The sequence below is a fragment of the Cupressus sempervirens genome, chromosome 3, assembly GCF_028749045.1.
Source record: "Cupressus sempervirens isolate cs-2001-9-10 chromosome 3, ASM2874904v1, whole genome shotgun sequence".
Taxonomy (NCBI): Eukaryota; Viridiplantae; Streptophyta; class Pinopsida; order Cupressales; family Cupressaceae; genus Cupressus; species Cupressus sempervirens.
The window spans coordinates 1,041,097,810-1,041,108,165 of NC_143120.1; the positions used below are offsets into that span (position 1 = coordinate 1,041,097,810).

General features: G+C 35.4%; 1 protein-coding gene across 1 annotated transcript in view; it reads left to right on the plus strand.

Moving 5' to 3' along the window:
• LOC149570285 (mitogen-activated protein kinase homolog MMK1-like) overlaps window positions 1-9,922 on the plus strand; it is a 43,834-nt gene extending 33,912 nt beyond the window's left edge. The window contains exons 3-6 of the mRNA XM_089822918.1: window positions 6,578-6,715; window positions 7,615-7,947; window positions 8,183-8,366; window positions 9,267-9,922. Coding sequence (XP_089679044.1) covers window positions 6,578-6,715; window positions 7,615-7,947; window positions 8,183-8,366; window positions 9,267-9,439 — 828 coding nt within the window. The 3' untranslated portion in view covers window positions 9,440-9,922. The remainder of the gene's footprint in view (window positions 1-6,577; window positions 6,716-7,614; window positions 7,948-8,182; window positions 8,367-9,266) is intronic.
• The last annotated feature ends 434 nt before the right edge of the window (window positions 9,923-10,356 follow it).

Here is a 10,356-nt window from a genome sequence, read left to right on the forward strand (position 1 = left end):
AGAAGATAAGGTTGGAGTATATTGATGAGGACATGAGAACCATCAAGGATGCAAGTTGTCATTCACAAATGCGCTCTTCCTTGTACCAAGAATCTGAAGACTTCATGGGTCATCTTGACATAAAATGAACAACTCTTTAACAGAGGTTGATGTAATAAGAGTTGTAACGTACATGTAATGACATTACATGGGACTGTAACATTGAATAAGTCAATAAGTAGTTAGATCTCTCCCATCTTTTCCTTACAATCTCTCTTCTATAAATACCAATGTTACCCTAAGTCTTCGCAATGGGTACGACAGGGGACAAGTTTTCGGGATGACAATTTTTTTTTCAATTTTGGGGACGACTATATAATAATTGGAAAAATTAAAATATATAGAGAAATTTAAAATAATCATACGAAAGCTTGGATAAAGCATGCACTTACACATAATAGAACCTTAAAATATAAGAATTAGCAGCATTCATATGCCAAATTTGTGTTACTTTGAGAGCCAAAGTCAAATTTGTTCTAGAGGTCAAAGTCAAAGTCCTTGGGATATTTTCGGGATGACGATAAATGAAAAAATACTGGGGACACATCCCCAGGTAACACTGATAAATACATGAGGGCTCATTGTAAAATATCTTTGGACAATACAATTAAACTTTGCCAATTTGTTGTACACTCTAAGACTTTGAGCTTAGATGTAAATCGAATTGCTTTCAATAAAAGAGACAGGTTGCTTTCAGACGTTTTGCTAATTTAAGTTACGTGATTGTGAGTGTTATTTTGTTGTTCAAGAGAGATTGATCTTGCACACTTTGAGCTGCTTATCATGTTTGAAACTAGTGTAGTGTGATATTGCTATGAGGATTCAATTGTGTAGTTTTTGGAGTCAAACTCATTAAGCTTTGTTTCGTGAGTAGTGGTTCACATGAACCCATCTCTCATGAGAATGAATGGCACACTTAGCACTCATTGCATCTAGGTGATGCTCACAGAGGTGAAGCACCAAGACTCAATGGGAGGTCGCCCATCCAAGTATTACTCCAGCTTGAGAGCACTTAACTACAGAGTTTACTCCATGGTTAAACCCACTTTGCTTATCTAGATGCATGTATGCAATGGGACCTCCCGAGAAGTCTTGGTGCTTCACTTCTATGAGCATCACCTATTTTGTGAGCATCACCTATATGCAATGAGTGCTAAGTGTTCCATTCATTCTCATGACATATGGGTTTACGAGAACCACTACTCATAAAACAGGGGTCAATGAGTTTGACTCAAAAAGCTGCATAGTTGAATCCTGATAGCAATATCTGTACTACCTAGTGTAGAGTCCTCAAGTAAGGAGATAACTTGCAGAGTTTGTGCTGCTTTTAGGTTCTTAGTTTCAACTGTTGATACAAAAATTATGGTTGTGCACTAACCATCTTCCTCACTTGTGTTTAACACCCCATGGCACACATGGACCTTGGTCTTGGCACTTATAGTATGGCAGGCCAGTGTAAGTTGCTCACTATATCACGACTGACTGCTATGTTGCTATATTATTACACACTAAGGTATTCATAACAAACTTCAAATGTTCTTCAAAGTGAATGTAGTCTTTTCCCCACGAGACTGCATAACATGGTGCTGAAAAATAGTCTTTCAAAATATGTTTTGCCTGAAAAACCAGTACCAGCCAATTTTTTCCTTTTTAACAAAATAGTCCTTTGGACACACGACAACAGCTTATTGCCTCATCCATGATACAAGAAAAATGATCTTTAGTATGCAGAACTAATTAATTCTACCAGGGATGTTCTTGCACTTGCATGGCAATTTTGTAAATCACGTTGACTCTTTCAAAGACTAGGAGGCAGCCTATCATCTTATGGGCACATAATGGCTGGCTATTATAATCCATTTGGTGGCAGCTTCCTAGATGCCTCGTCAATAAAATTCCATTACATTCCCAAGCCATAAATTTCTAGCTTTCATTGCAAAAGACTGTGGCCTTGACAGTTCTGTTGTCTTAACTACTTTTCTAGGTGGGGTTCTTTGGTTTTCATTCCTAGTATTTTGGGTAGGGGCTGTTCGGTTCTCATGTACTTCTTGGGCATTCTCTGTTGTGGCATTGAACCTGCTGAATGCTCATGGTGCCCTTTGGGATCCTCACTAGCCTGTTATCTTCCATTGCCCCAATGTTTGTAAATAATTTTGCAATTGAGGTGTTTGGTGATTGCTTTTGTCTCCACCAGGGAAGTCTGGCTTCTGTTGAGTTATAATATTGTACCTTGAGCTTAATATTATTCAATAATCACATATAAATTTCTTTGATATTTATCATTGTCTCCAGTGTTATACATCTTTAGCATACTTAGCTCTATAGAATAATAGGTGTAATCAAGATTTCCGACACTAGTTTTTGGGATGAGAAGTACAAGCAAGAGTATTATTTAGTTAGTGTTCTTTTCACAATGATCATAGTTTGGTCTTAGCAAAGCACTATATCTCAGTATTTGTCCAACTAGCTATCATTAATTTAGTACTGTGTTTACACACAAATATGGCATTTTCCACCTAATTTATATGCATTTTGTTCCTTGGATGGGAAATGCTATACAAAATCAAAATAGGGATCAAATACAACCGACATGCCTACCCATGAATAAATCCAAACTCGAAGCTTGAGAATGAAGATATAAGTAATAATGAGGAGTAATAATTTGTATGATGTCATTGGTAAGGATATCTATCATGATCATCATCCAAAGGACTATGAAGTGTCATTTGAGATTCTGTACTCTATGGGGACCTAACATGTTTAAGTAGACAAATGCTTGAATTGCCATGTATGGAATGCTATTTGTCACCAAAGCAAAATGTTCAGACTTTTGTCAAGGAATGGTTGAAGTGATAAAAAGATTCAACATTAAGAATTGTACGTTGGAGGTGCATTTAGATTTTGGTTCATAAGATGTCTCTTTTAATTGGTCAGGGAAACAGAAGTCACCTAAAACTACAAAAGTAGCTATAAACATAATGTGAAGTTACCTTGCATTCACAAAATGGAAAGTTAAACAATTTAAAGGGGATAACTCATAAAGAAGGCTCATAGCCTGTAAAAATGATATGTTTGTCAAAGCAGATCTCCTCTAAAGGTCCAATGAGTGTGTTTGGCACAAGCAATATTCTTAGTCTTAGATCTGAGCCAAGTTGGCATCCGAACCACAAGAATGTTCTCTTATATTTGATACAAATTTCATCCCTTTGAAGGTCACAGCTTTCTTTGCTTACTAATGCTTTGAAGAATTGTTCAGTTTTTTAATTTTCTCAACAGCTACAAATTTGAGCGAGTTTGTTGTAGTTAAAGGTCTATTTTACTGAAGCTTTTATATTAGTTTCTCTATCTAGCAGTTTCAGATTTGCTAGAATTAAGCATTGATTTATTTTTATAGCAATATCAAAGTAGTGTAAGCATTGATCAGCTTGGAATCATGGTAGTGATACCAAAGCTGCTTTATTGGCCTCGTGGGGATAACTGTTAACATGAATAATGAACTTATCTGGCCATTGCATGGACAATAATGTGAGTTAATACATTTATCTGTAGAAGTAGCCTTTCAAACTCCATTGTAGAGATGAATTACACTGTCCATGTGATGAGCTGGGTTTTTCATATGTTGATTGTGCTCATGGTAAGGAGGGAAAGAGGAGATGGAAATGGCATAGGGGACTAGAAGATCTGATGAGAGAGACTAACTGGCATGCTGAAAACTGAAATCCTTTTGCTCAAAGATGAACTCATTGAAGAAATCATAATATTCAAGAGAGCAAAAAAGAAGTCATATAAAGTCATAAGTTACTTGAGGGAATGTTTAGTCCTAAATTTGATGGGGTCAGTGAAAAGAATAGACCAAGGTCTTGGATAAGGGAGCTATGTGATTCCTTCTGGCTAGATTCTACTGAGGGCTTTGAGCAAAATCCAGTTTGCTGCACATACACCTTGATAGTTGAGCAAGAACAAGAAGAGTATAATGAATGCAATCAATCAGGAATAACCACACCTGACCAATTTGTTACATTGTCTTATCATAACTTTGAGGCATATACTCAAGAAGATTAATTCTTGGTTATTGAAAATATTAGCTAACAAGGGATATAGGTATAATTTTCATGTTAATTCCACCAAGCCAGCCTGTTGGCAGAGTACATGTCTCTATAAGGGCAGTAGCAATGGATATTGATGGATTAAAAGATTCTGTCAGGGTTAATTACAAGCCTTTGAAGCTTGCCATTCTAGAGAAAGCCATCTAGCAGGGAGAAGCACAGCTGGAGGTTGTTGGGAGTGAATTAATGGTAGGAACTACCCTCAAAACTGTGGATGAAGCAAATATGAAGGTAGCTGAAATTGATCACGAGCAACTGACAGAGTAGAAGAAACATCCACATGGTGGACGCAGATCAGCCTGGAGTGCTCAGAATTTTACTTTTTTCCTTGATTAGTATCACTAAATATTGAACTGTAAGAGTCATAATTTAAGGGAATAACTGTGGTGGCTTTTATCAATCCCGCACTCATAATTTCATAGATGCAAAATTGATGACATTTACAGGTTTGAAGGGGATGCCATTATTATAATTTTAGGTGTCAGTGACCATCAATAGCCTGATAGAGTACAAGAAATTGATGAAAGGCATGACAAGTTTTTGATTTTTATACAGCGACTCTAGCAAAGGCTGATGTCACATGAGTGCAATGCTTTAAAAGCTTGGGTGATTATCAGATAAATGTTGATAAGTTGTATACTAAGTTTGAAGGAAAACTGCAGCTTAGTATTGTTAGGGGGGTTTCCAACAACTACACAATAATTGTATTCAACTTATAAAACATGCAAACAACTTGGAAATGGTGACTTATATATTACATGTGATTCTAAGGAAGGATTGCTTAGGAAAATGTAAGCACAAAGTCTAGATAAATAGATGGAAGTGTAGCAGCTGGTTGAGTTTTACTGTATGTTTTCGAGGACATGCCTCCAGAGTAATATTGGGAGACTAGAAATCACATTATCAAGTTGGAACTAGATTGCAAACCAACTATTGTTCACCCTTACAGGTATCCAAAGCTATTCAATGATGAGATTAAGAAACTAATTGAATAGTTATTATGTACAGGGCATACAATACCCAGCAAAATCCTTTTCCCTCTCATTTAGTTTTAATTAAAAAGAAAGATGGTTTCTTCTATATGTGTGTTGATCATGGGGAGTTAAATAAAATTTCATCAAGAAAAATTCCTCATTACATGCATAGATGGCCTACAGCCGAGCTATGGGAAGCAACAATGTTTACAAAGATTAATTTCACTTCTAGTTACAAATAATTGCGAAGAAACTTTCCTCATTACAGAGTATATGACCGACAGCTGAGCTATGCAAGACATGTCACAAAGATTGATTTGATATATCATTATCATAGGGAAGGCCACTGAACATGACCATTTAAAAAGATTATGTAGAAGTCATCATGGCCATGTAATATCCAGTTACAGTCCAAGGTACAATGAACCAATTCTTCGAGTGCCATTCGAGAAAGATTGTCTTGTTTTAATAACGATTTCCTTATCTGAAGCAAAACAATTCTGAAGGACCATTTGAATAACTTAAAATCTTTTTAAGAATTCGTAAGCTGACATTCATTACTTGCAAGGAATCAAAATGCGACTTTGCAAAGTGTGAGCTTGTGTATTCCAGGCATAAAATTAGCCTAGGGAGTTAAGGCACATATAGGTAACATTTGACCTATCCTTGATTGGCCAATTCCCATAAAATTTACTTAAAGGAGAGACTTTAATGGACCATGCTCATGCAAAACCAGAGCAATATCAGTCTAGTTTTGGCAGTTTTATTGAAACTTAAGATTTATCTTCTCTATCTTGTGATTCATTTTTCCAGTAGTTCCAAATTTCTATTATAAGATCACAACAGATACAGATTAGAATGCTAGCACCAGTTTAGAAAAATCTGTTTATAGCATTATCAGCCTAATTTTAGCAGTTCAATTAGTTTAGGATCACAACATTTAGTGCTAGCTTTGAAACCAAAATTCTGAACTGTATGGTGGATATTTAGTATCATGTTGGATCTCTTTAGAAAAAATGTTTCTAATAAATCTATTGTCACATTGGAAGTTTCTAGTAAAATGTAGGTAAGTATGCTATGCATCCTGGTGATGTGTATAGAGGAAGAGACCGGTCCGCTTGTAACCCTTGCATGGCAACTATGTTAGCCATATTGATTTGAAAAGGATAGTCAAGTTTACAATGCCTTGCAATATGATTGTGCAAATGTTTATCAATTTATGATTGTGCAAATGTTCATCATTCATAAAAATTGATCGACTTGGACAAGACAAGATTAATACTTGCATCATGACTGGCCTGTGGATGAGGAATCTTCTTGATAAGACTTTTCTTGGGATACATTATGTTGTGCTTCTTGTTTTTGTTGTCGGGCATAATTTGTATGTTTTTTGATGCTATAGTTTCTGATTGACTTCTATATGGATGGACTAACACACATATGATTTGTGGATGGCAGGTAATTGCCATAAGAGATATAATACCTCCTCCACAGAGAGAATCTTTTGATGATGTATACATTGCATATGAACTGATGGATACTGATCTCCATCAAATTATCCGGTCCAATCAAGCTTTGTCAGAGGAGCATTGCCAGGTGTGTATCTAAATTTTAAATTCTTCAAGTGAATTGGAGAACCAGGAAATGATCAATTGCTATATGATTTGGTTTGATTTTTTATGTCCAAATGCAAGATGCAGAGTGTTCATGTTCAAATTTCTATTGTTTTCTCAAAATACAAAGAAAGCAAGGAATTATATACACCTGTAGGCTCACAGCACTCAAAAACATTAATTTTTGATGAGGGTGTCCAATATTAAGTCGTGATCCTTTTATAATATCCACTCTCAGCGTAATGCTACAAATTCAATTAGTCTAGGAGATTCTATTTGAATTATGAATGGTATAAATGCACACAGAAGGGAATGCAATCTAAAGAATAATGTTGTACAAACTCTAGAAAGTATTTTTTATTGTAGAAATACTTGTGTAGGTGTGTAGGCTTGCAGAAAGGTGCTGTGTATAAGCAAAGTATCCTGAGCTAAATCCAGCCACTGACAGAAGCTCAGTGGCTTTCAATATACAGGTTTTCATGATCTGCTTTGTACGCAGATTGCAGCCTCTAGGAACTTAAACCCTTCACCACTTTGCCTTCAATTGATTTCTTGAGGGCTATGGTTCTTTAATAAATAAATTAAGTATTAGAACGCTTAATTCTGTCCGTCACATGTTTGGCCTTCAAAGGACATTCTTGTAGTTTAAGATAATATAATTTGGTTTGATGTATATTGATGATAAATTACTGTTTAAGATTTGTGGGTCCAGTTGTTACTGCTGAATACTTGAGTGCTGTAGTTTTCTCATATATAAAATGGATTGGGAAGCACACAATTTCGTATCTGTTGGTCAAATCAAATTTGTTATGTATCTGTGGTTGATAAGGGTAGTCCCATGTATTGCAGATTAGGCACTGACATTTATGTTTATTGCTGCAGTACTTCCTGTATCAGATTTTGCGAGGACTAAAATACATTCATTCTGCAAATGTACTTCATAGGGATTTGAAGCCCAGCAATCTTCTTCTGAATGCAAACTGTGATCTAAAGATATGTGATTTCGGTCTTGCTCGCATTACATCTGAAACTGATTTTATGACAGAATATGTTGTTACAAGATGGTATAGAGCACCAGAACTGCTACTAAATTCATCCGATTACACTGCAGCAATTGATGTGTGGTCTGTAGGTTGTATTTTTATGGAATTAATGAATAGGACACCATTATTTCCAGGAAGGGATCATGTGCATCAGCTTCGTTTGTTAACAGAGGTAAGCGATATGGTTTCTTATATTCATGTTGAAAATGATAATTCCACAGCCAAGTTGTGATGGTTCTGTGTGTTTGAGATGTAATTAAGCTTGAATATTTTGTTAATTTGCTATTTCAGATTCTGTGTTTGGAGAAGCAAACATGTGGAGAACAAACTCATAGGGCGTAAAAGATAAGGCTATGATAATAAATAAATATAATCAGTTCTCTAAGAAAGAAATTGTGTTTTTACAGTTGATCGGTACACCGACTGAGGCTGATCTTGGGTTTGTTCGGAGTGACAATGCCAGGAGATTTATTCGGCAAATGCATCAATATCCAAGGCAGTCGTTTGCTGAAAAATTTCCCCATATGCATCCTTCAGCAATTGATCTTTGTGAAAAAATGCTGACATTTGATCCAACTCAGAGGATCACAGGTACACAACATAGATCTTGTTTTACATTCTTTTCTTAGCTCATTTATTTGGTTTTCCAAAGAACAATTGTTAAATGTATTGAACGATGCTTACTTTTGTTTACATCTGGTTGTTTGATTATTAGTAGACAATTTATATCCCAGATTTGACATCTCAGTGGGAATAGATATGAAATCCATCATAAAGTGCTTTAAGGACAACATTTTTACTTCATCCACGATGTCTTAGTTGCCTGTAACTCTATATGATCTATAAAGAAATGCCTAGTTTGGGTAGTGGGACATTCCCGTCACATCAGTTAATATAAGAAAGATATGCATCTCTGGGACCTAAAAAATGTGATTTCAGGATGCGAAAACATTGTTGCCGTGTGATGCCTATTTGGCTTATGGCAATTCATGTCATGCCATTTGTAACTAAAATGCAGTATATTAGTGACTATTATTATGAATTTTAGTACAAATAATTTGTCTGCAAGGCCTATAAACTTGTGACTTTTTGGTTCCTTTGAATTGGTTTAATTTTATATCAAGCACCTATTTGAAATTCACCTTAATTGGTACCAAAATTATGTACAAATAACCCTTGATCTATATTAGATTATGTCTTGGGATAACTGATAAACTGACACATACACAACTATTTTCCAACCTGCTAATGCAAATGATATTTAAAAAATAAGCTAATGTAAAGTTGTTTTCAACCTGCGAATGCAAACCGAATTTTAAAAATAAGTTAATGTGAAGTTGTTTTTTGCTTGCATGCTTTTAGTCAGTTAACTTATTGCATATATTTTCTGCTTTGTTTTTTTTGTGTTAAATTGATTTTTGTTTATTTTAATACTACGGTGTTTTCTACATCCATTTGGTGAACTAATTAGTGATGCTGATTTTGGTACAGTGGAAGATGCCCTCGCTCATCCATACCTGGCAACTTTGCATGATGTGAGTGATGAGCCAGCTTGCTCTATGCCATTCAGCTTTGAATCTGAGTATAATAATCTCACAGAGGAACAGATGAGAGAATTGATATATAGAGAGGCTCTGGCATTTAATCCAGAGTATGCACAATAGAATTCACCTTCATTCCCAGCAGTGCTATACATTGGCAACTCTAACCCTGGGTAGTTTCTTGTTTGGGTAATTGTATTGTCATTATTTATTGAGTTTTGAATGTAATGTAAATATGTATATTAAACTGTGTTAGAGACTTGAGAAGGGATAAGGAAGTATATTATATTTGATTTAAAAAGTCTGCATGTATACACCATAAATATACCATCCCTTTTATGTGGTGTATCATGGATATATGGGCCTTGAACCTAAACATCATGTCTCAAAACTGCAGTTTTCCTTATTCGTCCTTCTCATCAAACTCCACGGGGTTGTCTGAGCATTTTTGCTAATTGTGGGTGAAAAATTCTATTAATTTGACAAGGAGATGATGGTAGTTTGTTTGTTTGTTTGAGGTTGATGCCAAAACAAAAAGTTTGGTTGTTTGGCACTGATGTACTGGTGTTAGGCTGCATTTATATGCTGGATTCCATAACTTTTTCATATCACAGTCCACTAAAATTTGGTACTGTTTGAGTTGCATTATTGGCTAACTAATTTAGAGCTGACAAATTGATATTATTTGAAGCTAATTTTTTATGGTACTTTGGTCATGAAATTATGTTTTGTGCTCCCAATTTTTCTGGGACGAATTAAACCTTGAATGAGCATCAATGCATTTAAGATTATACCGCTTCAAGTGAAAGTGCATCCTTATGATTAGGATTAGAAGTAGAACTAGCGGGAAGCATTCACAAGTGAGAATGTCCATAGGAAACATTCACAAATGAAAGTATCAATTAGAAACATTCACGAGTGAAATTGTAGTGGATATTGTGATGTGGAATCAATTTTCTTCACTATTGTTACTAGTCATTGATTTGCTTTAATTTTTCTGACTGGTCTCTTTTCCTAAGCTGCTCGCAACTTTGCATGGT